Source organism: Narcine bancroftii, chromosome 2 (assembly GCF_036971445.1).
Source record: "Narcine bancroftii isolate sNarBan1 chromosome 2, sNarBan1.hap1, whole genome shotgun sequence".
NCBI lineage: Eukaryota > Metazoa > Chordata > Chondrichthyes > Torpediniformes > Narcinidae > Narcine > Narcine bancroftii.
In genome coordinates, this window is record NC_091470.1 from 311,006,028 (window position 1) to 311,033,812 (window position 27,785).

The 27,785-nt window shown below is 42.6% G+C and overlaps 1 protein-coding gene across 6 annotated transcripts in view; it reads left to right on the top strand.

The window, feature by feature from the left end:
• LOC138755518 (HERV-H LTR-associating protein 1) overlaps positions 1-20,590 on the top strand; it is a 58,130-nt gene extending 37,540 nt beyond the window's left edge. For 4 of the 6 annotated variants that reach the window (XM_069921653.1, XM_069921654.1, XM_069921652.1 and 1 more), the window contains 8 exons: positions 395-478; positions 2,376-2,429; positions 9,933-10,019; positions 12,408-12,497; positions 13,126-13,185; positions 17,265-17,415; positions 19,410-19,492; positions 20,294-20,590. In XM_069921653.1, the coding sequence (XP_069777754.1) occupies positions 395-478; positions 2,376-2,429; positions 9,933-10,019; positions 12,408-12,497; positions 13,126-13,185; positions 17,265-17,415; positions 19,410-19,492; positions 20,294-20,346 (662 nt within the window). In that variant the 3' untranslated portion in view covers positions 20,347-20,590. Of the gene's footprint in view, positions 1-394; positions 479-2,375; positions 2,430-7,353; positions 8,104-9,932; positions 10,020-12,407; positions 12,498-13,125; positions 13,186-17,264; positions 17,416-19,409; positions 19,493-20,293 lie in introns of those variants that run through there. The other 2 variants (XM_069921651.1, XM_069921655.1) reach the window with 2 other exon arrangements.
• The last annotated feature ends 7,195 nt before the right edge of the window (positions 20,591-27,785 follow it).

Genomic DNA, 27,785 nt, shown 5'->3' on the forward strand with positions numbered 1-27,785 from the left:
TGCACTTTGAATCATTTACTGTATAAAATAGTTTCTCCTTTTGGGCATTTTGCTATTTGTTTAAATGAAATCAGAATTAATGGATAAACTTCAGCAGAATCTGTGGGCAACTAAATATTTCAAACTAAAAAACATTCATCCACTTTTAATCCTTCCATCATATCTGTTGAAAGGTTATGGACCTGAAGTATTATCTCTGATTCTTTGCAAATGTTGCCTGAAATGCTAAGTATTTTACAATATCTTACACCAGTCATTTGATTATGCCAATTCATCTCATTTTGTTACTGAAATAACTGGAATGAACAAAGGGAACAATTAACCTTGAAAAATAGTGTACCAATATTTAATTCATTACTATGAACCAATGCTTTGAATGTTCTTGTCTTTACAGATTTCACTGCGGTTGTGGTTGACTTTGTGGGAAATACCACCAGTACCTTCAAGGAGATTTTTAAGTCTAACTCCATTCTCTATGGTTTTCTATTTTTATTGATTATTGTATGATATCTTATGTGTTACCTCTTGGATATTATCAAACCAAGCAACCTGAAAATGGGAAGGGGGAATAAGAATTTGTGATCTGGGCAAGAGGAAACATTTAGTGATCCTGTGGATAAAGGAAATGTTAATAATTCTCTGGATCTAGGACACATTTGTGTCTCTGGAAATGAGGGAAGGTGAATGATCCTGCATAGAGAGAAGAGTTAGTGAACCTGAATTTGTAGAAGAATTGATTATCCTGATCCTAGAAACAGAGGAATTACTTGTGCTTCTGGGAGGGAAGAACTTACTATCCCAGGATTGGGGGAAGTGTTTGACCCCAGGGAATGTGAGAAGAGCTTGTGATCCTTCAAATGGGAAAGTGTGATCCTGGGAATGCGTGAAAGGTTTGTAATCCTAAGGATGTGTGTGGGGTTGTGTTCCTAAGAATAGGGCTAAGTTATTTTTGTTAATTCTGGGAATGGGAAATAGTTTGTGAATAAAGATAATTTTAGTTTAATAGAACAAAGGAAGAGTTTGTAATCCTGGGAATGAGAAAAAGGTTGGTGATCCTAAGAATGGGGCCAAAGTTAATCTTACTTATTTAAAGAATATTAAAGACCCTCAACCTGGTCATCGAGTTAGTGATCTTGAACTTGGCCTAAATCTGCATGATCATTATACCAAATATTTGTCATAATATGAGAGTATAAAACAAATATATGGTGATAATATTTCCTTTAGTTTGCTGTCTAATTTCAACATGCAAGAAGAAAACCATAAATCTGCTAACATCAGTTTTGCATCAACAGTCAGCATAAATGTTATTTGCTGGGCAACATTGAAGGGAATGTTTTCCATTGAAAAATGTTGTTCTGCACCTTATTCCAGCAATTTATTGCAAGCAAAATTCTGTCAAGTTATGGAAGACCAAACTTCTAGATCACTATGAAAATTCCATCAAAAAGACCAACTAAGGATGAGTCATTTGACAATTTACTTTTCCTAATGAAACCTAATCTTACAGCATATTTTAAGTTTAGAGAAGTGACACTTTGCAAATTTTATCTTCTAAATATCAATTTAATGTGATCCTGTAGCCATGCATTACTCAAAGTAAAGACACAAACACGAGGGTAATAAGCTCTCGCTTATTGGGGCTGAAGCCCGACTTTTATACTGTTTGTGTTCCCACCATTTGCTGACATCACCGACCGCATAACAATAGCGGGTTTCTCGTGCGCGGGTACATTCTTACATGACAATACCTTCTTCCCTGTGCGCTGTCCCTATCTGTTGGCTGTGCAGCAGGGCCAGCACCACATTGGGGATGTTGGCCCCTAAGCTCCTTAGCCACCAGCTCACTTGCTGGGGCCAGTGCCACTACGCGGTCTGCTGGCTCTTGGATGCGCTCATCGCCCAGAGAGCTGGCCCGACTGCTGCAGCAGCCTGCCCCTACAATCCTAAATTCTGTCATTAGTAGGCCAGGAATCAAGACTTCCCTTCATAGCATAAGTAAGACATGCAAAGTAACAAAATTAAATTGGATTAAGCTACTCTTAATGTTCATTTAATTTCTCCCTTACCTACTAGTATATAATAGGACTAGAGGTTCACAGCAAGAGCAGTATTCCCTATAGACTCATGCAGCTGAATCAGTGCTTTCAAGGATTTTATCTGTAAAGCATGTGATACTTCCTCATAGAAGAGAAAATATGGACAGATAGTTCAAAATAACATGGGGACTTAAGCATGGCATTGACATTTTTGTCCCATCGGGGATATTGAGTTACTTTTATTGAGAAGTTACTCAATAAGTTATTATTCCCCACAATGTGAGACAGTATACAGAATTAAAGAACAGATTAATCTCAGATCTATTTCTGTTGCAGTGAGTAAGAATGAGACAGACTGCATTTTCATCTGTGTTATGGCTGGTGTTCTGGGTGAGATGCTTTCTTCTTATTACTTTAATTGAATTGTATTTTTTTTTGCCATGTGCATTGAAATACATCAAAAAGATTTGTTTTTGTAACCAGGCAAGTCAATCCATACTGAAATACAGCAGGTGGTGCCATAATAAAACAAAAGTACAGGGTGCAAAATCATTAGTAAAGTCAAAGAGTTACAAAGCAAAGTGCAGGTGGAGAGAAGAGTACAGATAAAACATTGATCATGAGCTAAAGACTTTATCTTGTTCCACAACCAGGGAGATCTTCACATTGATAATGAGGGAGAACATGGCACATACATGGGCAAGATTGTCCATAAAATGCTGAACTTGATTATCCATCCTCTTGGTATCATCAGTACAAGGCGACACTTTGCTCAGGATTTGCTGCACTTTTCCCTTGGCTTCCAATCTCTATCGAAGAGCCATCTGAAAAGCTGCGAGTCGACAGGAAAAGTGTAAGTCAGCAACACAGGAAAGAAAAGGTGCCAGATAAACTTGGGGACTGTAGCCCGAATAAAAGCTCTCACGACTGGAGGGAGAACAAATGCTTTTATTAGCTTATAAGTATGAGTAGGGTCTCACAGTCATCTTCAGAAGGGTTCTGAGTATAGGTGGGAAACCAGGGTTATATGTGAGCAGATGGGGGTGGAGCCGGGAGGCAGGGCCATCAACACAACACACTACCAGTGATTCCCAGTTCACTGCATTTACCCCTTCCTGCAGAATTTAGGGTCTGTGAATGAAGACAGAGAACATAGGTTCAGAAAAAAAGTTGAAAATATACAGTTATTTACAAACTTACAGATTTAAGTGGTCTGGAGATCCTGGTGGAGTGCCTTAGCCCCGGGGGGCCTTCGGCTCCTTGGGTCTCCTGGTCCGTTTGTGAGGGAGGAGAGTTGGGCTGAGTCTCTGGCTCAATGGTGGAGGGGGATGCACATTCTTCCTGAACCAGATCCCCTGGGGCCCTGACTGGGGGTAGTGAGAATGAGCTCCGTGGCTCACAGGGCACCTGAGGCAAAGGACCCTCTGTTGTGGTTGGGTGCCAGGTCATTGATGCAGACGGTGTCCTCCTGCCATCTGGGTAATCCACATAAGCATATGTGGGATTTGTGTGCAGCAGTTTCACCCTTTCCACCAGAGGGTCGGTCTTGCTTCTCCTCACGTGCTTTTTGATAAGGACTGGACCAGGAGTAGTGAGCCAGGTTGGGAGGGTAGTTCCTAATGCTGACCTTCTTTCGAAATTGAATAGGAGCTCGTGAGTAGTAGTGTTGGTCATGGTACATAGTAGCAACCGGAGTGCCATAGAGAGGACTTCCTGCCACCGTGAGTGTGGAAGGCCTTTTGTCTTCAGGGCCAGTTGGACAGCCTTCCAGACTGTGGCATTCTCCTTTTCAACCTGCCTGTTCCCCGGGTATTATAGCTACTAGTCCTGCTGGATGCGATGCCCCTTGCCAGCAGATACTGACATAGTTCGTCACTCATAAAGGATGAGCCTGGCCATTATGAATATAGCTGGGATACCTGAACAGGACAAAAATGGAATCTAGGGCCTTGATGACTGATGAAGTGGACGTGTCTGGACATGGAATGGCGAACGGGAAGTGGGAGTACTCATCAAAGATAGAGAGGAAGAAGGTGTTCCTGTTTGTGGAGGGGAGAGGTCTCAAAATCAACACTGAGCCGTTCAAAGGGCTTGGATGACTTGATCAGGTGCACCTTTGCCAGGCAGTAGAAGTGCGGCTTGCAATCCGCACAGACCTGGCAAGACCTGGTCATTTCCCTAACGTCTTCCATGGAGTAGGGCAGATTGCGTGCCTTGACAAAATGAGCCATGCGGGTGACCCTTGGATGGCAGAACTCATTATTCAGAGACCGCAGTTGGCTGGTTTGTGCAGAGGCATAGCTTCCTCTGGATAAGACGTCTGGAGGGTTATTAAGGGCTCCTGGCTGATAGGCAATGTCATAATTGTGGGTGGAGAGCTCAATCTTGCACCTAGTAATTTTGTTATTTTGCCCCTTTTGACATTATTAAACATGAATATGACAGAACGCTGGTCAGTGAGGAGCGTAAATTTCGTACCAGCCAGGTCGTGTTTTCAGTGCCTTATGGCTTCTACAATGGCTTGAGCCTCCATTTCTACAGATGAGTTCCGGAAGCTTGTGGCCTTGTAATGTCCAAGAAAAAAATACAACTGGCCCCAGGGCTACGTCTGAAGCATCGCATTCCATTTGGAAAGCTACATTCTCTTCCTCTGTGTGCATGGTGGCTTTTTCAATGCGATTTTGGAGGTAGTTAAAAGCCATCTGGGCTTCAGCCGAGAGGGAAAAATTAGGTCTTTTAAGAGAGGGCGAACCTTATCAGTGTATTGAGGGATCCACTGGGCGTAATATGAGAAAAACCCCAAGCATCTCCTCAAAGCCTTTGTGGTCCTGGGAACGGGGAGCTCTAACGGGGGGGGGGGGGGGGAGGGGCGGGGGGTGCATACTATTGGGATCAGGGCTAATGATGCCATTCTCCACCACATAGCCAAGGATAGCCAGATGTTTAGTCCTGAACACGCACTTGTCAGAGTTATAAGTGAGGTTCAGGGCTTTCGCCGCATGGAGAAGACTCTGGAGATTAACGGCATGGTCTTCCAAGCTGTGGCCACAGATGGTGACATTATTGAGGTAGGGGAAGGTAGCCTTCAACCCATATTCCTCCACCATTCTGTCCATCTTCCTCTGGAAAATTGAAACCCCGTTAGTGATACTGAAAGGGATCCTCTAGAATTGATAGAGATGACTGTTAGCCTCAAAAGCCGTATATGGATGGTCCTCGGAATGAATTGCCAGCTGGTGATAAGCAGCTTTCAGGTCAATAGTTGCATAGACCCGATACTGCACAATATCATTCACAATGTCTAAAATTCGAGGAAGGGAGTATCTGTCCAGGAGCGTGTACTGATTAACAGTTTGGCTATGGTCCGTTATGAGCCAATACTTGTTTTCCCCTTTTAGCACTACCACTTGCACTCTCCAAAAGCTGGTGGTAGTTTTGATGATACTTTTGTCGAGCAGACATTGTGTCTTAGACTTTATGAAATCTTGGTCTGCTGTACTGTACCTCCTGCTCTTGGTAGCAATAGGTTTGCAGTCCGAGGACAGATTTGGGAAGAGAGTTGGGGGTGGGGGGGGGTGGGTGGTGATATTAAATGTGGAGAGTCTGCATGTGGGCTCTGATTTTAGGGGCCCTGCATTCCAAACTGTTATGGGGGGGAGGGGACCAGAATATTTCAAGGTCTTGCTTTTAAGGTGACACAGGAAGTCCAGACACAATAACACCGGAGCACACAATTCAAGTGTATACAGGCAAAATTACAGAACTCCCTCCCCCCCCCCCCTTCAAACGACAGATGTACTATACAATGTTGTTGAATACACGTAGAGTGTGACTGAGACTCAAGGAATTTGGATTATTAGAAGGATTCATCTTTAGGTTGTACTCTTGCAGGCTATGAGTCTACGAAGCTTTCAGTAGAGCCCGTGTCGATTAGGCATTTAGTGGAATGTCTGTTTACCTTCACAGTCACTATGGAGTTGCTGAGCTGGTGAGGTCTGTCTTGATGCAGGACCATTGAGGCTAGAACCCAGAGACTCCACACTCCTCACTCGAGTGGCCCCCACCATCTTGGGTTGTCCTGTGTGGGTAAGATGGCGTCAACCTCGTGGTGCGGCAAGATGGCCGCCCTCCTCCCTCCTCTGACAATGATGGTGCCGAGTTTGAATTTGGGCCTCAGCATGATGGCCGCCGAGCTTTTTCGCACCGTGTCCTCACTGCCACCCTCCGTTGGTGTGTAGTCTAGCAAGTGGGCTTGGGTGAATTCAGGGCAGATGGCTTGGGGCTGGAATCGGATCCGGGAGTGGTGTAAGCCTTGGACTTCCCTGGGCTTCCCCTCACTTGGCATACTCTCGCCCAATGCCCTTTCTTTCCATAGATCGAGCACACTGAGTCTTTAGCTGGGCAACAAGATCAGGGATGCTGGTTCTTGCCACAGAAAAAGCCCTCCCCCACGTGGGAGTGCTCCCTAGCATGGGAGGCGGCAGCCATTAGGGCAGGGGTATCAGGACCAGCCAGTCCTTGGAAGGGGTCACCTGGGTGAGTGAGCTTGTTCTTGAGCTTGGCCTGTTCCAACGATTTGGCCAGTTCTACATGGATAGCCAGGTCCTTCTTACCCGAATCGAGTAGTCGCTGCCTCATGTACCTCGAGTGGGCCCCCGTGTCTAAAGTATCCCAGATATGTTCTTCCTCACAAACGCAGCCCATAGCCGCTTAGTATCTACACTTCTTGGCAAGAGTTTACAGATCCAGCAGGTAGTCATCGATGTTCTCTCCTGGCCATTGGTGACATAGAGTGAGTTGATGCCTCATTTTGTGGCCTAATTTTGCAGCTTCAGGTACCTAGCCTTCAAACCCTCCATGGCAGCGTAATTTATGGAGCAGTCCTCAATGAATGCATAGCCTTTCGTTCCTGTCCTCGAAATGGGTGCAGACCTCCTGAGTTCATCGGTGTGGAAGACATCTCTGGTCACGTTCAGGTAGGCCTGGAAGCAGTCTAGCCAGTATGTGAACTCCTCAGCAGCCTCCCTGGCTTGAGTAGCACTTGCATCATTAGGGAATAAGCTAATAAAATTGTAGCATATATAAAAGCTCACCACTGGAGGGAGAACAAAAGCTTTTATTAGCTTATAACTATGGGTAGGGTTTCACAGTAGTCTTCGGAAGGGTTCTGGGTTTAGACTGGAAACCAGGGTTACATGTGAGCAGATGGGGTCAGAGCACAACACACTACCAGTTAATCCCAGTTCACAGCAGGGACAAAACCTGGACCTGCTTCAACTCAGTTGTCATCCCAAAACTCTCAGAAGTAGAAATAGCATGGTAGTTGTTGCAACTGGGTAAGATCCTGTCCTCAGGTGTTGTGTGTACATACTTTACATATTTTCCCTGTGATCATGTGAATTTTCGCCAGGTCCACTCTCTCCTCCCACCTCTCAAATGTGTGGTGCTTAGTTAATTAGCCACTGCAATCTGCCCTCAGTGTAGCTCGGTGGTGAAAGAATTTCAGAGAAGTTGATGGAGATGTGAGAGAGAATAAGTTGCAGGTATACAGGGGAAGAGTTGTTGGGATTGCTCTGCTGGGCGGCTGATCAAGCATTCATTAAAGTGGACATTCAGCACTTATTGGGCAAGGGCATAATCGAGGCCAGTAATAGTCCTTGGAGGGTCCAGATGGTCGTGGTGAAGAACGGGGATAAGAATAGGATGGTCACAGACTACAGCTGGACCATCAACAAGTACATGCAGCTCAATGATTACTCCCTTCCCTGCATATCCGACATGGTCAACCAGATTGCACAATATTGGGTATTCTCTACAATTGAGCTGAAGTTGGTTTATCACCAGCTCCCGATCCGCCCAGAGGACAACCAGTATACGGTGTTCGAGGCAGATGATCACTTCTACCACTTCCTCCGGGTCCCTTTCGGAGTCACAAATGGGTTCTCTTTTTTCCAGGGGGAGATGAACTGCATGGTGGACTACTTTGATCTACGGGCCACCTTCCCATATCTAGATAACATTATTATCTGTTGCCACGACCTGCAGGATCATGATGCGAACTTCTGTAAGTTCCGTCGGGCAGCAAAATGAATGAACCCCACTTATAATGAGGATAAAAGTGTGTTTGGACAGCATGGCTAGCCATACTTGTTGTCGAGAACAGCGTCATTGGCCTCGACTCGGACTGCATGCATCCGCTGATGGAGGTACCCCTCCCACATACCCTCAAAGCTCTGAAGAGATGCCTTAGGTTTTCCTCATACTACGCTCAATAGGTCCCCAATTATGCAGACAAGATTCGCCCATCAGTCAAAGCTACCATGTTTCCCTTGTCAGCAGAAGCCCAAGCAGCCTTCAACAGCATCAAAGTTAACATCGCCAGGGCAACCATGCACACCATAGACGAATTCACATCATTCCAAGTGGAGAGCGATGCATTTGACTTTTCCCGGGCTGCTCACTCCATCAAGCAGGCAGACCTGTTGCCTTTTTCTCATGAACCCTCCAAGCCCCTGTAATTCACCAGTCCTCTGTCAAGAAGGACGTCCAGGCCATTGTGGAGGCTGTACACCACTGGAGGCACTATCACAGATCAGTGAGCAGTAGCATCCATGTTTAATAATAAGCAAAGGAGCAAAATCAAGAATGATAAGATCCTCAGGTAAAGAATCGAACTGTCCACTTACAATTATAACATACTCTACCACCCTGGCAAACATAACGAGACTCCAGATGCTCTTTCCTGAGAAACCTGTGTTAGTGTTCAATTGGGCAGACTGCAGCTCTCCACAATGAGCCTTGCTATCCTGGAGTTACTCATTTCTTTCCATTTTATCAAATCTCAGAATTTACCATACTCCATTGAGAGAGTCTGGTCTATGACTAAAAACTGTGCTGAATGCAAACCCCAGTTCTATCAGCCGGACAAAGTACATCTGATCAAGGCTACCCACCCCTTCAAGCGCCTCAGCATTGATTTCAAGGGACCCCACCCCTCCTCCAACTAGAATGTCTACTTCCATAATGTTATCGATGAATACTCCTGTTTCCCTTTTGCCATACTTACCCGGATATGACCATGGGCACAGTTATCAAGGCTCTCTAAAATATCTTCACTCTCTCGAGTACCCTGGCTTCATCTTCAGAAACCGTGGTGCATCATTCATGAGTGATGAGTTATGGCAGTACCTACTGGCAAGGGGCATTGCCACGAACAGGTCCATTATCCTAGGGATAATGGGGAAGTAGAAATGGAAATGCCACAGTATGGAAGACCATCCTCTTGGCACTGAGGTCACAGGGTCTCCCTGTCTCCAAATGGCAGGAAGTCCTCCCAGATGCACTTAACTCCATCCAGTCACTCCTATCTACGGCCACCAACAACACACCTGGTGAACGGATGTTTGTTTTCCCTAGGAGGTCTGCATCAGGGATTATGGTGCCCACCTGGCTTACCTCCCCTGGACCAGTCCTGCTATGGAAGCAGATCAGGAAATCTAAGACTGACCCACTGGTCGAGATGTTTGCCTTCTCTATGTGAACCCCAAGTACGCCAATGTTGCTTTCCCTGACGGGCACGAAGACATGGTCTTGATCCGGGACCTTGCTCCATCGGGGGCCTCCCCTATCACCATTGACTTTCAAAAGACAACCACCCCCTCCCCCCACTTCAACCTTAGAGGTCCCAGAGCCTCCAGCTGACCATACTCTACCACAGGCCACTGTTGTCGCCAACGATGTTGCAGGGAGGTAAATGGAGGAATGTGATTGATGAGAGGTTCTGAGAGTCAGCATGGACTGAACATCCTCCTTTTATATCATGAGGAAACATGGATGTGAAACAAATTTATACAGAAAGGTATTAAATGTTTGATATTGCTATTGATATTTCAGACAGAGATATGACCTCACTGTGGTTTTCGGATTCACTGCAGCCAGTCATAAATGAAACATTTTACAACATGAAACTGACTTCCACAGGTTTGTATGATGATTTGATAATTTCTTAATTTTCAACTGTTTATCTTTACATCTCCAAGAGCATTCCACTGGGGTTCAAGGATAAATTGTGGGAACTGAGTGCAAAGTATGGTTGTAGGTGGGCAAGACTAAAGAAAGAGTTGAAACAAGCAGCAAGATCAGGGCCCAAAGTAGCAATCAGTGGAAAAACAACCAACCGGCAATAGAGAAGATCTGTGAGCTGAAGAGCAGGAAATAACCAGAAGATGTTACTAACACAAACTAAACCTTGATTACACTTTTGAGTATTATTAGAAAGACATCAGGGCAGTCCACAGGAGGGTCCCATGGTCTCCAGCCTATGGCTGGTCACTGGCCAAGGATTGCCATAACTCTGAGGGGCAGAAAACAGCAAGGTTGGCAGGAAGTTTCGGGGCCAGGTGGTCCCAAGAGATAATGTGAATGGGGAGATTTGGCAAGAGGTGAATGTGAAACAGGGAATATGCTGGCACAATCCCTGATATTTCAAGTCAATGATCCTTTATGACCATAACATGGTGCCATCACTGGCAACAAAAGAGTTTAGCTTTTCCCATTTGTTATTTAGAAACACACCCTAGAAGTGTCAAACTGAAATCAAATTAATTGGCCCATTCATTTCTTTTTCTATTGCTAAAATGCTATCAGAAAATGAAGTCATTCAAATGGTCTTGCTTCTAAATAGAACAGATATTAATAGGCAATCGGATCTCTAAAATTAATAACTTTACAAACTTTCGGCGCACACTGCAGTGGCAGTCTATGCAAATGAAAGGCATAGGATGTTACCTACTGTATGCTTGGTGCTACCAGATTTTGTATAAAGGCAGTTCTTTTGGTTTCCTGAAGAGATGCGCTCTGGTGAAGATAGCTCAATTTCAAAATAGTACTTTGCCTACTTTATCATGAAAAAATCCAGATCTAGCTGCTGGGCTTAAGATCTCATTTACCGAATGGCCATTGAGTGGTACTGGTGAAATTATCATGAGAGCTTTCACTTCACGATTAATGCATGTCGACAAGCATTAGCACTAATGGACACCACTTCAGTTTAATGGATGCATCATCCTTCATATACCATTCACCATTTCTTTCTTGGGATGTTTTAACAGATAATTCAGAACTATTTTCCTGTATAGCTCCAATTTTAGCAAAACCTGAAATCAGTTTAAAATAGATAAATATTATCAGTCTCTGTGAAGAGTCTCGTCATAAGTATTCTCGACTCATTAAAAGGATCTCAGTGATGAGTTCAAAATACACTGCAGAGAATGAAAATATAAAGCAGGTTGGCATTTCAATTCATTACTAAAAAAAATGTTGACTGTCGGAAGTGATTATTTTCAGACAAAATAATAGACCCCAAATTGCCCCTCAGGCATAAAATCTTATCCAAAGATGACCAGGCAAGTCTCACTGCGATCTCTAAAACAGGTCAGTTGCTGTGGATTAGTAAAACAGAGTCACACAAAAATGCTTATGCTGGAACCTTGAGCTAAGAAAGAGAAGCTGGAGCGGATCCAAGGGACAGGAAGCATCCATGGAGAAAAATGGAGCCGCAATGATTCAGGTCGGGACCCCTTTTCTTGAAAAAAGGCTCCCCAGTCAAAACTGCCCATTTCTGACCATCAATACTGTCTGTTTCTCTTTCTTTGCTGAGTTGGTTGTGTTTGTCCTTTCCCTTTGTCCATTCTTGCCATGTTCAAACTGACTGCTTTCATTTCCCTGTATTTAATTGGTTACAAAGTTTTTGATAAAGATACAAATCATTCCCTTCCCCATTTCACTATCAGGCAGGACTTCATTATTCTCCGCTGCTGCAAGACAAAGACAATAACGTCCATTTGGACGTTATATTATTTGTGACTTCCATTAATATTAATCATAGATTTAAATCTCATTTAAAGAAATCCTCCAAATGTTCGAGGTTATTTTCAAATCATTGCTTCTCTGCTCCTTAATATTGTCACTGCCTCCAAACCTACATTTTTAAAGGACGTCCAATTCTGGCCTCTGCAATTATGGACTATGCTTTTAGCTGCCAGGACACTACACTTGAGAATTTGCTTGCTCAACTTCACATGCTTACATTATTTAAAATTCTCCTTATAATAGCTCATCTCTTTTACCAAGCTTTTGGTCATTTCCCCTAATATAAGTCTCAGAGAAATGTGTGATTTGAACAGACTGGAATTGTGGAGCTATATTAAGAAAATTGTTATTTCCTTTATTGATATGACAGAACTGAGTGAATGTCTCAGCCTATATTGTCATTAATTATCCCTTGAATACATAGATTTGCACTCCCAAAAAGAGGACAAATTAAAGAATGTGCAGAACTTTAAAAACACGGTTGCTTGTATATTTCAGTATCACCAACAAATGCTGCATTGATCACATCAACTGAAGAAGGTCTCAGAAGGATCAAGACAACCACATTACAGGCAAAGCTGCTCACAGGTGCATGGACATTTATTTTCAATTGTTTTGATGTAATTGAATTGAATTATATTCCTCACACCAGAGCGGAGCTGTGAATGAAATTCTGGATCTCCATTGACTTGACCTAATTTTATTTAAGCAAAGTGAATCATAGATTGAAATTCCACAGAGCTTCTGCCATTCCAGCTGTGATCTTTCATCCGACCAATGCTGGAAGCTCAGTTGTGATGCCTTCTGCTAACCCTGGGAATATTGATCAGTCGGTCTTGATCAATATTCCCAGGGACAGCAGTTCTCTGAAAATGCGTAATTGTGTTGGTCAAGAAAGACAAGCTATTAAGAAAAAGAAAGAAAAAAATAAACATAGAACAAAGTGAAATATTAATTAAAGTAATTTAAAGAAACATTTTATATCTATTTTCCTGGACATATTGACAAATATTTATTCAGATATTGGAGCAAAAACATATCATTGACTATAAATACAATTGAAAGAGATAATTTAAATATAAGACTAAAAAAATAAAGTGACAAAAGTAACTTGATGTTATGCCACAGCATATTCTTTATAATCTCATAAGTCTAAGTATATTTTGTAAAAGATGGCATTTGGAAAGTTCAATTAAATCTATGTATTCCTTTCCAGTATCTCCCCAATATGTAGTTCAATCTGCTCCAAGCATTACATTTGGACAGGTGCACTCAGGTAGGTTAATTTTAATGAGATGAGGAATAACACTGGGAGTACTCAGCGTGCTTATGTAAAGAAAGGAACAGAGCATATGTTTCAATGAGCATTCACCATTAAACAAATGTATTTCCAATATTTGCTGTTTTTCTGCCTGCATTTCAGATTCCTTATTTGGAATATTGTTTGTTTTTGTTTTAATTTTTAAAATTTAGACTTACAGCATGACAACAAGCCCTTCTGGCTCTTGCCCCTATGCCGCCCAAATACACCAATTAACCTACTTCCATCATACATTTTTGAGGGGTGGGAGGAAACCAGAGCACTTGGAGGAAACCTTTGCAGACATGGGGAGAACGTACAAACTCCTCACAGACAGCATCAGATTTGAACCCGGGTTGTTGGCGCTGTAAGCGCTACACTAACTTCCTGCCCAATGCGTGGATTTTATACAATTCTGGTTAAAATAAAGTTCAGGTGCCTGACATTAAAGAAATGAAAGGGATAATTTGCTCTGAATTGACAGCTATTTATTTAATAAAAATCAAAACAGGAGTCCATTCAGTTCATTGTGCCCATTGCTGGACTGACCCTCAAAATTTTAGCTGCATTTTGCATCCCCTCCTTGATAACGGCCAGATGATTTGTTTGGCTGGATACCATGCATAAAATAAATCTGAGAGGTATTAATGCCATTCCACTTTCAAGCTGATTTGTTTGGTTGCTTTTGGTCTTCTCTGAACCCTTCCAATGTCTCCAGAAATGCTGGGGGCATTGTTTCCCTCATTCACTTAAATATAAGGTTATTAATGAAAATGATCAACATAATATTGCTGCAGTCCAATTCTTTATGGTGGAAAAGATTCACTCGTATGTTGCTGTGAACGGGGGCCTATCATTATCAGGAGTAATTGATTGGCTGGATTTAATCTCAGTGGAGGTTGTAGTTTATAAAAGCATATAAATTATGAGGGGCATAAATGGGATAGGTAGTCTGGGTCTTTTTTCCTGTGGCTGTGGAATCTAGGACTAGAGGGCACAGATTGAAGGTGAGGGGAGAGAAATATAAAAGGAATGCAAAGAATAGGATTTCACGCAGAGAGTGGTGGTTATCTGGAACAAGCTGCCAGAGAAGGGGTAGAGTCAGATACATTGACCATATTTAAAAGGCATTTGAACAGGTGCTTGCAGGCAAATGGATTGAGGATGGATAGATATCATGACAAAATGGATGAAGTGGGTTGAAAGGACTAATTTCTGCACTGCACTGTGCTATGGTTCTATGAAGGTAATAATATCTAATTCTTGTAGTCCGTTGGACCCACAAGATTCAAGACAGGCACCATCATCCCATTGCCCAAGAGAGCAATGGTAGCTGAACTAAATTATTACCATCCAGTGACACTGACCTCCACCATCATGAAGTGCTTTGAGCAACTGGTAATGGAGCATATCAAAGTCCACCTACCAGCAACAATGGGCCTATTACAGTTTGTCTATCAGCCAAACCGATCCACAGAGACTGGTGGATAAACTATCATCGCTGGGACTCAGTACCCCTCTCTGCAACTGGATCCTGAACTTGATTGAAAGTCCAGGTTGGGGCAGCAAAATCTCAAGCCCTATCACACTGAGCACTGGTGCACCACAAAGCTTCATGCCCAGTTCATGGTGCTAACTCACAACTGTACTGCTAGGTTTAGTTTGAACAGAATCAACAAATTTGCAGATGTCACAATGATAGTTGGTCCCATCAGCAAAATTAATGAGCCAGTTTACAGAGAGGAGGTTGAAAAGCTTGTACAGTGGTGCAAGACAACCTGAGTCTCAACATGGACAAGACAAAGGAGATCGGGGGCATGAAGGACCATTCCCCACTATATAACAATAGCTCTATTATAGAGAGAATGGGGAGCATAAAGTTGCTTGGAGTCCATTTAAAGGACAACCTACCTGGACCCATAACTCATCCTCATTAGTCAGGAAGGTGCAGCAGCGCTGATACTTCCTAAAGAGGTTAAGGAGAGAAAGACTACCAACCATTATCCTAACAAAGGTCTGCGGCAGTACAACAGTTCCTGGCTGGTTGCATTAGAGTGTGGTAGCTGCAAATCATCAGATTGGAGGTCATATAGAGGGTGTTGAAAAAAAAATCACTGGGGTCCCTTATCTATGGACAAAATCTACAGGGAGTGGTGCTAAAAGAGGGCTCTGAGAATCATTAAGGGCCCTTACAATCCAGCCCACAGTATCTCTGAGACACAACCTTCAAGGAAGTAGAAGAGCATAAAAACTAGGTCTGCCAGGTTGCAAAAAAGGTTCTTCCTGCAGGTGGTAAGACAGTTGAACAATCCTAGAAACTCATAAATAATTTTTATAAATATATATTTTTGCTTATATATATTTGTGTGTGTGTGTGTGTGTATATGTGTATATATATATATATATATATATATATTTTATATATCTATATACATATATATGTGAGTGTATATATATATATATATATATATATGTGTGTGTGTGTGTGTGTGTTTGTGTGTATATGTAGGTGTGTATATATGTAAGTATGTATATATGTAAGTGTGCATATATATGTGTGTATATATATGTGTGTGTGTAATGTGTGTGTACATATATGTGTGTGTGTTTGAATATATATATGTATGTTTCTCTGTGTAAATATATATATATATGTGTGTATATATGTATATGTGTTTATATATATGTGTGTATATATATGTATATGTGTGTGTATATGTATATATGTGTGTGTGTGTGTGTGAATATATAAAAATATATATGTGTATAGATATATATATGTGTGTGTATATATGTATGTGTATATGTTTCTGTGTTTCTGTGTGCATCGAGTCCACGCTGCTGAAGATCCAACTGCGCTGGGTGGGTCACGTCTCCAGAATGGAGGACCATCGCCTTCCCAAGATCGTGTTATATGGCGAGCTCTCCACTGGCCACCGTGACAGAGGTGCACCAAAGAAAAGGTACAAGGACTGCCTAAAGAAATCTCTTGGTGCCTGCCACATTGACCACCACCAGTGGGCTGATATCGCCTCAAACCGTGCATCTTGGCGCCTCACAGTTTGGCGGGCAGCAACCTCCTTTGAAGAAGACCGCAGAGCCCACCTCACTGACAAAAGGCAAAGGAGGAAAAACCCAACACCCAACCCCAACCAACCAATTTTCCCCTGCAGCCGCTGCAACCGTGTCTGCCTGTCCCGCATCGGACTTGTCAGCCACAAACGAGCCTGCAGCTGACGTGGACTTTTACCCCCCTCCATAAATCTTCGTCCGTGAAGCCAAGCCAAAGATATATATATGTGTATGTATATATGTGTGTGTGTGTATATATATGTGTGTGTATGTATATATGTGTGTGTGTGTATATATATATATGTGTGTGTGTTTATATATATGTGTGCATATGTGTGTGTATATATATGTGTGTGTGTGTATATGTATGTGTATATATGTTTCTCTGTGTAAATATACGTGTGTATATATGTGTGTATATATGTGTGTGTATTATATATATGTGTGTGTATATATGTGTGTGTGTTTATATATATGTGTGCATATATGTGTGTGTGTATATATATGTGTGTGTATATGTATGTGTATATATGTTTCTCTGTGTAAATATATGTGTGCATATATATATGTGTGTGTGTGTGTGTGTGTATATCGCATCAGACTTGTCAGTCACCAACAAGCCTGTAGCAGACGTGGACATACCCCTCCATAAATCTTCATCCGCGAAGCCAAGCCAAAGAAAAAAGAGAAGTGTATATATATATATATATATGTGTGTGTGTGTGTGTGTGTTTGTGTGTGTATATATATATATATATGTGTATGTGTGCCTGTGCCATTTGTGTGTAGGGTATATTGTGTGTTTCTGCGTGTGCACTATGGTTCAGGAATACGCTGTTTGGTTGGGTTGTATATGTAGATGTACTATCAGTAAATTTGAACGTGAACTTGACTAAAGATGAACCAAGGGATATCCTGAATTTTGTATGGCTGCTCCTGTTGCATGAAGCTTGTTATATATGAGATTTTAACTTTCATGGTAGGTTGCAGAGGTGTTCCTAATTTCAATGTGGAGGAGAAGCCTGTAGTAGGTTCACAAAACATAAATCAGTGTGTCCTGGAACTTTGCCGTTTCTTTCAACGATGCTTATGCAAAATTAAGAGAAGAATTCAATCAAAGAGAACTGCCATAATGTAAGTGAAAATGCATGTTATTTTGGATTTTATTCTTGAATTATTAATGAGATGTTGACATAAAGAATTACCATTAGATTTTACGTAACTCATTTCATTTATTCACATGCAATACACAAAAGTGCTGGAGAAACTAAGCAGATCATGCACCATTCACAGGAAGTTAAAGGCAGTCAACATTTCAGTCCTGAGCCCTTTGTCAGGAATGTGGGAAACAGGTAAATCCCTGAATAAAACAGTTGGTTGAGGGAGAAGAGGTGAGGAGAGGAGGGAGGAAGGGGAGGAATGCAGTCCAACAGGTCAGATGTAATTGGAGGATACAGGTAGGTGGTTAGATAAGAGATAAGCTGAGAAATGACAGGTGGAAAAGCAGAGGGCAGGTCTTTGATAAGAGAAGTTAAGGAAGGAGATGGGGAGCTTGAGGAAAGGAGACATAGGGTTAAGCAAAGAGGGAGGGGGTGAATGGAAATTGAAGTAATCGATATTGATGCTCTCTGGTTGGAAATGGTATGTAGAATTAACATGATTATCCAGAGAGAGGTCCTTGCTATTGCAGTGGACAGAGTGAAGGTGTTCAATAAAACAATATCCCAGTCTCCCTGATGGAGAGGAGAAAGCTTCAGGAGCACCAGATGTAATTAATAACCCCTACAGATTATAGGTAAAGTGTTGCTTCACTTGGAAGGACTCTTTGAGGCCCTGAATGATGGTGATGGAGGAAGAGTTAGCTCCTCTTTCGGTCACAAGGGTAAGTATCAGATGGCAATTCATGGGAAGGGATGAGTGGACCAGGGAGTGATGGAGTGAGAAATCTCAATGGAAAGCAGAGGTAAGGATAGGGGAAGATGTGTCTGATGGTGGGATCCCATTGTAGGTGGCTGATATAATATGTTGGTCACTGAGGCAGGTGGAGTGGTAAGTGAAGACAAAAGACAAGAGGAATCCTGTCCTTGTTGCATCTGCGGGAGGATGGAGGAAGTGCCAGGGTAGATGTGTGGGAAATGGAAGAGATGTAGATAAGGCTGAGTTAATGGCAGAAGAATGAAAATACAGAATATGTTTGTAAATAGTTTGTCTTTGAAATTGAGACAGCAAGATAAAGAAAGGGAAGAGTGATACCTGAGATGGACCAAGTAAATTTGAGGTCAGGGTGGAAATTGGTGGCAAAGAAGATAAAGTTTACAAACTCATCATGGATGCAGGAGGCAACACCAATGTCATTATCAATGCAACAGAGGAAGAGATGAGGAACCTTATCGGTGTAGGATTTTTATTCAGGCATCTTCGTGGGTACGTGATTTTCCAGATTTTTGATGAAGGGCTTAGTCCTGAAATATTGATTGCTTTTCTTCCTATGGAGTTTCTGCAGTGCTTTTGTGTATTGTACCCAACCATCTGGAGCTACTGTAAAGGTCATAATAGGAATGGTCAATGCCAAGGTTTGTTACTTCTGTGAAGTTCTTTGCCATGTTCTCTACATTATAAACCTTATAAATGTAACCTATTGAGGATCTGGGACATCTATTAGAAACCTTTTTCAAAAAAATTATCTCACAATGCCTTCCGTATATCCTTTGTACCAGAATTAAAAATTTGTGCAGTATTTCCAGTGGAACTCCTGCCAGCTTGCAGATAACATAAAATGATTTGAAGCTAAGTAGCAGTGAATTTTCAGGGGTAAAAAAAATCTCAGTCAATGATAAGTCCACATAAATATTTCTCCCTTATTAGAACTTTTTTTTTCAATATTACAGAATCACACAGCATTATTGTGAAATTTTCATAAAATACCTTCAACTTAATGGTTGTTTATTAACTGAACATTTTCATTTATTTGTAATAATTGTAATTATTATAAATAAATGAAAATGTTCAGTCAATAATTTGTAACAATGCAATGTTTTATCTATGAAGAATGATAACGCAACATGATAGATTAGATGTATGTAACTATTGTGTATGTAAACTTTCACTGTATTTTAATGTATGTTCAGGTACTGTACTGATTACTACTCTTGGTACCTGGCACAAAAAAATAACATCTGCAGGATCACAGAGTATTTTACAAAGATAAAATGTAAGTCTAGTGGTGATACACCACTCTATACTGTTACTTGGTTACTGGCACTGTGCATCTGCTTGGTTTATATGCATGACTGGCCCGCCTTCCCTTGGTGACTCCATCCCCTGTAATAAAGGCAGTTAAACCAAGTCCCTTCCTCAGTACGAGTCCTGTGATTGAGCCAGAACAGGAGAATGGTTCAAGACTTAGGATATTAAAAGCCTGTCACCCTGCAACTCCCATCTGTTAGTGTCACCCTGCGACCCCCAACTGTTGGTGTCACCCTGCCACTCCATTCTATTGGTGTCACCCTGCCACTCCATTCTATTGGTGTCACCTTGCCTCTCCAATCTGTTGGTGTCACCCTTCATCTCCAATCTGTTGGTGTCACCCTGCAACTCCAATCTGTTGGTATCTCCCTGCAACTCCAATCTGTTGGTATCTCCCTGCAACTCCAATCTGTTGGTATCTCCCTGCAACTCCAATCTGTTGGTATTATTGATAGTGTATCGTATAACTTAAAAGATGAAATTTTAAAACAAATTAAGCTGGGGTAAGAAAGAATACAGTGCTTGAGGGACTATCGAGGGAGGATATCTAGGCAATTAAAGGCTCTTCCACTAATGATGGGGCATAGGAAGGGGGAAATTACAAAACTCCAGTATCAGAGATTTCAGTATTCCTCTCTGTTCAATGTGTTTGAATATGAAATCTCTACTATTCAGTTATCACTGGGGACATTTATGAACAAATCATCTTTTCTGAATGTAAATTAAAAATCCTCAGACCTGTAACATCTCCCTTTGTCCATTGTAGCTTTGATGAAGATATGCCTGTCAAAGATCTGCAAATCAAACCAGCAATCATAATTTAAGAAAATAAATATATTCATGGAACTATAAGTCACTTTCAAATTATTCTGGAAAAAAAATCTGTATGACTTTGTAATAATTCTATATATGATATTGTGATTACTGGACATGAGCTGGTTAATATAAATACACCAATCAATTAATCATAACCAAACTATTGTGTACTAATGCAACAAATGTTAAAAATTAGTCAATATAGTGTTGAAGAAAATGTTTTGGATTCCAGAAGATTAAACTATCAAAGAACATTTACTAGTATTGGTTTTTTTTTATCTCTTCAAAATAATACATGCTCAGTCTGTCCAATCCACTTCTATGCTTGGAAAATTCCATCATGATTTACTGGGAAGTAAAAGGCAATCAACTTTTCAGGCCTCCAGGAGTTTTTGTGTATCACACTAGACTCCCATCTTCTGCAGATTTTCTTGTTTAACATGATAATTAACTAAATATATTGAATCACCGCCTTGCCAACTAAAAGCAGCAGCTGCAATGTTTTACTTTCCAATGGGGCCTGGAAAGATTGTTGGTTCAGGTGGAACAAATGACCATATCTAACCAAACATGATCTGTATCCAACAGTTCATTAAAAACAACTGGGATCTAAAGTGGCCAATTAAAATGTTTTATTTTTATCATAATTACCCTGAATATTGATCTACGAAAAACATACAAGAATAATGAAGCATAATTTTCTATCTAAACAATTGTGAAGCTTACGTGGATTGTTATTACATTTGATGCAGAAACTTTAGGCAAAGTTGAAGAGTTAAATTCCAAAGTTACCTTTAGAATTGTGCCAGAATTGCTTTATGAGAGTGATATTTTGATGCCTGCTTTCATGTGGAAAAGATCTGAACTTGTGCCATACTCAATGAAATTGCCACAGGAAGATATATCTTGTCCTTGTCACTTTAACAAATGATAATGTGAACTACAGCCAGTCAACCAATTACAGTGCTGGGAATTGGGCTCATTAGTCAACTTTTTCCACATGCAAATTGTAAATGGAAGATGTTTAAAATGTGATTTAAAGGGATAATGCAGAATTGTTAAACATTGGCACACAAAAATTGTCCCAGGTATTTATATCTGTTATTCACCCATATGCAGAGAAAATGCCCTCCTGCTGTAATTTAGTAGCACAAATAGCATTGTTGATTGAGACTCCACTTCCTGGCTTTAATGCCATAATTTTATTTTTTGTGGCAACCTTCTCAAAATTCATTCCAGGTCCTCTAAGTATATTGCTCGTCTTTGGTGTGCCTTTAAATTACAGAGGAACTGCAATGAGCCATGGTCAGACATCCAACTGGTCTCCTTGAGAAGTCTGGATGGGTTACTGAAACAACTTCCATAGCTCATTAATTTGGTTGAAATCCACAGTGAGTGACCTTTACAGTATTTAATGGATATGAGGGAACTCAGTCATCACAGAGCCAGTTGCAGTTATTGGAGGAATCAAAAGGGTCTGAATTGGTCAAGCAGTGCGGATTGGAACCTCACCACAGGAGACACACTAATGGACATCAAAACCTTATTTCCAGAGAGACTCAATCTGCATCTCTTTGAAGAACTGTGTCCTCACTGGCTCTGGTGTTCAAAGGTAGCCAGATAATAAATTGCTCTAGGAAGGCCTTACACTTCACTTTCATATCAGGACTGCTCTCTCCAAGGTTGCACTAACTGTCAAACTCTCTCTGTGGGATAGTGCAGATGATGGTGTGATGGTTGGTTAGCACTCTGTGGTAACTTCTACTTTGAGAAAAAAAAACACTTGACCACTTCAAGAGAACATCTTTATTTGGAGCAGCAAAACCATATATATGCACCCTGAAGCTTGTCTTGTTTCTCCCCTGCACACAGCATGACCTTCAAGTATTCACAAGGCACATAGGAAGTAAAGAAGACAGACATGAAGTAAACCCCCCTCCCAGCCTCACTTTAAAAGCAGTTCACATTACAACACTTCTTCCCCCACCCCCTTAAGAATCACACATGTCCCAAATATCAAAAACAATGGTGTCATTAGCTTGCATACTCCTAAAACTTATAAGATCTCAGCAACACTTTAACAACATAAAAATATCTAAAAAATCGTGGCAGATTTAATGCACCATCAATTATTCAAAGACAGGCTGAGAAACCAATAGGCTTTCATTCACTAAAGAACAAAGGCACATCCATACTGCTCAACTGTCCTGCACTGAGGAAGGGGCTGTGGAACAGACACCTTTATACAGGAGCCTGTGGGAGGGGCCACATGTAGAGCTGGCCAATGAGTGTGCCTGACCAGACAAATACAGACATCTCTCATTTTTAGAAAGAGTCCAGCAGGGTGAAATGGTGCTTATAGTCACATTAAATCTCTCAGGTGGTCTGGTCATTCATTGGGACCATTGCAGTACCTGTTTTGACTGTGGTGCAGTGACGGGGTCCTGGACAGTCTCAGGTGCCTGTATATACTCACCAGGGTTGTGCTGGTGGCTAAGTGATCATGAGTTTGGTGTATCCTCTGAAATGAACGAGGCAGGGTACCATCAGGTGCATCGTGTGTGGTCAGGGGTGAGGGGGTGTAGGGTTATCAGTGGAGTCTCAATGCCCCATGTAGGAGACAGATCCCTAATGGAGACAGTGCCCTTGTGTCCATCAGGGTACATCATGTAGGCATATTGGGGGTTGGCACGGAGGAGATGGACCCTTTCAATCAGGGGGTTAGACTTATTGTTCCTCATATGCATCTGAAGTAGGACCAGCCCTGGGGATGTCCGCTATGCCGGCAGCATGGTCCCTGTCCCAGATTTACTGAGAAAGGAAAACACATGTTCATGTGGTGTGGCATTTGTGGCAGTACATGACCCGATGGAGTGGAGTGCCTCCGGGAGGACCTCTTGCCAGCGGGAGACTGGAAGGCCCCTAGATTGCAAGTCCAGGAGGATGGTCTTCCAGACAATGACGTTCTCCCTTTCCACTTGCCTGTTCCCCCAGGGGGTTGTTACCAGTGGTCCAGTTCATGGCAATGCCCCTACCCAACAGGAACTGGCACAGCTCATCACTCATAAATAGGACCCCTGCTTGGGAAACCAAATAGAGCGAAAAGACTGCGCAGGCCTTTGATAACTGTGGGAGCTGTTATATCAGAGTATGGGATGGCAAATGGAGTATTCATCAATGCATTGAGTAAATACACATTGGGGTTTGTGGAGGGCAAAGGTCCTTAAAGTCAATACTGATGCATTCAAAGGGGTGGGTGGCTTTTTATCACCTGCTCCCTATCTGGCTGATACGTGGTTTGCACTCATCACAGACCTCACAGTTCTTGGTCATGGATCTGATCTCTTCATTGGAGTACAGCAGGTTGCGGACTTTGATGAAGTAGAAGAACCTGGTAACTCCAGGGTGGCAGAGATCATTATTGTAAGTGGTCAATGTGCACATTGGTATAGGTCTTGTGGGACAGGGTGTCCGGTGGCTCATTCATTTTCCCCGGCCAGTACAAGACATCATAATTGTAAGTGGACAGTTCAGTTCTCCACCTCAGTATCATGCCGTTTTTAATTTTACACAACATAACATAACAATTACAGCACGGAAACAGGCCATTAGGCCCTTCTAGTCTGCACCGAACCAAACACCCCTTTCTAGTCCCACCTCCCTGCACAATGCCCATAACCCTCCATCTTCTTCTCATCCATATAGCTGTCCAACCTTTTCTTAAATAATACAATTGACTCCGCCGCCACTATTTCTCCCGGAAGATCATTCCACACGGCTACCACTCTCTGAGTAAAGAAGTTCCCCCTCATGTTACCTCTAAACCTCTGCCCCTTAATTCTTAACTCATGTCCTCTTGTTTTAATCTTTCCTCCTCTTAACGAAAATAGTCTATCCACATCCACTCTGTCTATCCCTTTCATAATCTTAAATACTTCTATCAAATCCCCTCTCTACCTTCTACGCTCCAAAGAATAAAGACCTAATCTGTCCAATCTCTCCCTATACTCTAGATGCTTAAACCCAGGTAACATTCTGGTAAACCTTCTCTGCACTCTCTCCACTCTGTTTATATCCTTCCTATAATTAGGCGACCAGAACTGCACACAGAACTCCAAATTAGGCCGCACCAACGTCTTATACAATCTCAACATCACCTCCCAACTCCTATATTCCATGCAATGATTGATAAAGGCCAGCATACTAAAAGCCTTCTTCACCACCCTATTCACGTGAGTTTCTACCTTCAGGGAACGATGTACCGTTACTCCTAAATCTTTCTGCTCTTCTGTATTCCTCAATGCTCTCCCATTTACCACGTATGTCCTATTCTGATTCTTCTTACCAAAATGAAGCACCTCACACTTATCAGCATTAAATTCCATCTGCCATTTTTCAGCCCACTTTTCTAAGCAGCCCAAATCCCTCTGCAATCCTTGAAAACCTTCTTCATTATCCACTATTCCACCTATCTTAGTATCGTCTGCATATTTACTAATCCAATTCACCACCCCATCATCTAGATCATTAATGTATATAACGAACAACAATGGGCCCAATACAGATCCTTGAGGCACACCACTGGTCACCGGCCTCCAACCTGACAGACAATTATCCACTACCACTCTCTGGCCTCTCCCTTTCAGCCAATGTTCAATCCATTTGACTATCTTAAAATTTATACCTAAAGACTGCACCTTCCTAACTAACCTTCCATGTGGTACCAGCTGCACGTTAGTCAGTTAGCGGGTAAATCATTTTCCAGCCAGGTGATGGTGCCAGTGCCGCACTGCCTCGACAATGGCCTGGGCCTCTTTCTCTACTGAGGAATGTTGAAATTTTTGGCCCTGTAGGGTACGGGAAAAGAAAGCAACTGGTCTCCCTGCCTGGTTAAGGGTGGCAACCAGGACAATGTCTGATGCATTGCTTTCCACCTGGAAAGGATGGATTCATCCACAGCGTGTATTGTGGCCTTAGATACAATATCTATCTTGATGCAGTTGAAGGCTGCATGGGCTTTTGCCATCAGAGGGAAGGATGTGGCTTTGATGAGGGGGTGGACCTTGTCTGCATTATTGGAGACCATTGGGCATAATAAGAGAAGAATGCAAGACACCTTTTCAGGGCTTTAAGGGTGTGGGGGAGCGGAAGTTCAAGGAGCAGCCACATGTGGTCAGGGTCTAGGCCAATGACTCCATTCTCAATGACGCAGGTGAGGATGGTATGGCTAGTTGTGCAAAGTACACACTTGGCCTTATTATATAGGAGATTGAGGAGCTTGGCAGTTTTAGAGGAATTTCTAGAGGTTGGAGTCATGGTCCTGCAGGTCATGGCTGCAGATGCTAATGTCAAGGTACAGGAAAGTGGCCTTCAGCTTGTATTGTTCCACCATGTGGTCCATCTCCCATTGGAAGACTGCTTTTAAGGTGACATTGAAAATCAAGTCCCAATAGTACAGCAGCGCAGAGCTATGGCATTACCAAACGTTTAAAGTCTTTATAGTCAGTACCCCACACAGTTAGAGTCACTGCGCAGTAGCCTCAAACATCTGCCATATGCAATCTGGTGTCAAGGAGACCTTCTGGTTCATTACTGAGAGGGATAAATACCGCACCGTTTCTGGGTGTACGAACTTCTCTGTGCTCCCACCATCGAATAGGCAACACGTCATATGGCCATTTACTTCATTGACCTGGCGAGCTGATGCAGGCTGTCCTGGTCGAGTGTGATGGAGGCCAATGTCGCATCACTTGTTATCGCTGTAACAGAGGGCTGCTGTGTCCAAGATGGTGGCCTTCAGGGCCCGCACATAGCACTGCTGGATCCAGAAGGTGGTGCCCAAGATGGCCGATCACAGTTCACATATGGCTCCTGGTGATAGTGGCCCCCACGATTTGCACGCAATGCTGCTAAGAAGGGGTTTAGATTTGCAGACTTTGGTGAAGTGTCTCTTCTTCCCACAGCTGGAGTATGTTGAATCCTTTGCTGGGCAACATTTCCTCTAGTGCTTGGCCAGACTGCAGAAGTAGCACTTTGGGTGTTCCTGGAGTACCGCGGCCGTGGTTGGATCGCTGACGGAACTGGGCGAAATTGGTGGGAGGTGTTCACAGAGCACTGCTGCCGTGTTGACTTATTAGCAGAGCATCCCAAGATGGTGTCACCTGGGGTAATCATGAGGCGGTTGTTTTATCTGTCGAGCAGGCCTTATATTCTGGAGGGTCACCTTCAAAGTACTTGCCAGCTCAACTGCTCTCCGCAGGCTGAGTTCCCCTTGTTTCAAAAGTCTCAGGTGGATGCAATTCGACCTAATCCTGACAACGTAGGCATCACTGATCAGGTCCTCAGTATACTCAGCAGCAGTCATGGGGTTACATTCACAGGCCCTTCTGAGGGTTCGCAGGGCCTGAAGGTACTCAGCGTTGGACTCACTAGGTCACTGTTTGGAGGTCAGTAAAAGGTGTCTGGTATAGACAACGTTGATCTTCTGCAGGTACTGGCCCTTAAGAATGTCCATGGTATCCTGGCACTACGTGGCATGTCTGATCATGGTGTAAATTAGGGTGCTGATCGGGAGCGCAGTATCTGCAATTTATTGGTATCTGACTATACGATGGCTGAAGATGCCTGCAGGAAGGCTTCAAAGCAGTGCAGCCAGAGTTCAAAGTTGGTAGATGCCTCAGGTTATTGGGGGTCAATTTCCAACTTCAGGATCTGCTCTATTGCAAAAAAAACTTTTAGTGAATAAAATTGGTGAACCATCAATTTCTCAAAGACTACAGTTGAGAAACCAGTAGGATTTTATTCACGAAAGAACAAAGGCACATCCATACTGCTTGACTGTCCTGCACTGAGAAGGGGGCTGTGGAACAGTCACCTTTATACAGGAGCCTATGGGAGGGGCCACAGGTATAGCCAGTCAATGGGTGTGCCTGACCAGACAAATACATACAACAGTGGTTTACCACAAGATTCCCATTCAGTCTACTAAAAATACTATCCTATCAATCTGTCAGGATGCTCACTATCCCCAATGACTCAGCAGGCATCGCTGGTGAAAGTATTTTGGGCGGATCCGGTGTTGGGTGCATAAGAGGGGTCTGTGTGTCCATGTGGGAATGTCCATCCTCTTCACTGAATCCAGGCCTCTCTGCCAGTGTCTCTCTCTCTGGTAAAGTCACTGGCGAAACACTCTTCCACAGTAGTCTGTCTCACTATTAGAACCTCCATGGAACAATCCATCTCTGAGTATGAATGACTCATGCGCACATGGTCCTGGTGTCTGCACAGAACATGTCCGTCAGTCAGCTTAACAACATAGGAGACAGGCCCGCTCTGCTTAAGAATAACCCCGGGTAGCCATTGCTGATTGTTTTTCACATAAACATTGTCATCTGCCTTAAACTGTCTTTCTCGTGCAAGTTGACCAATGTCTCTCCTTCTGG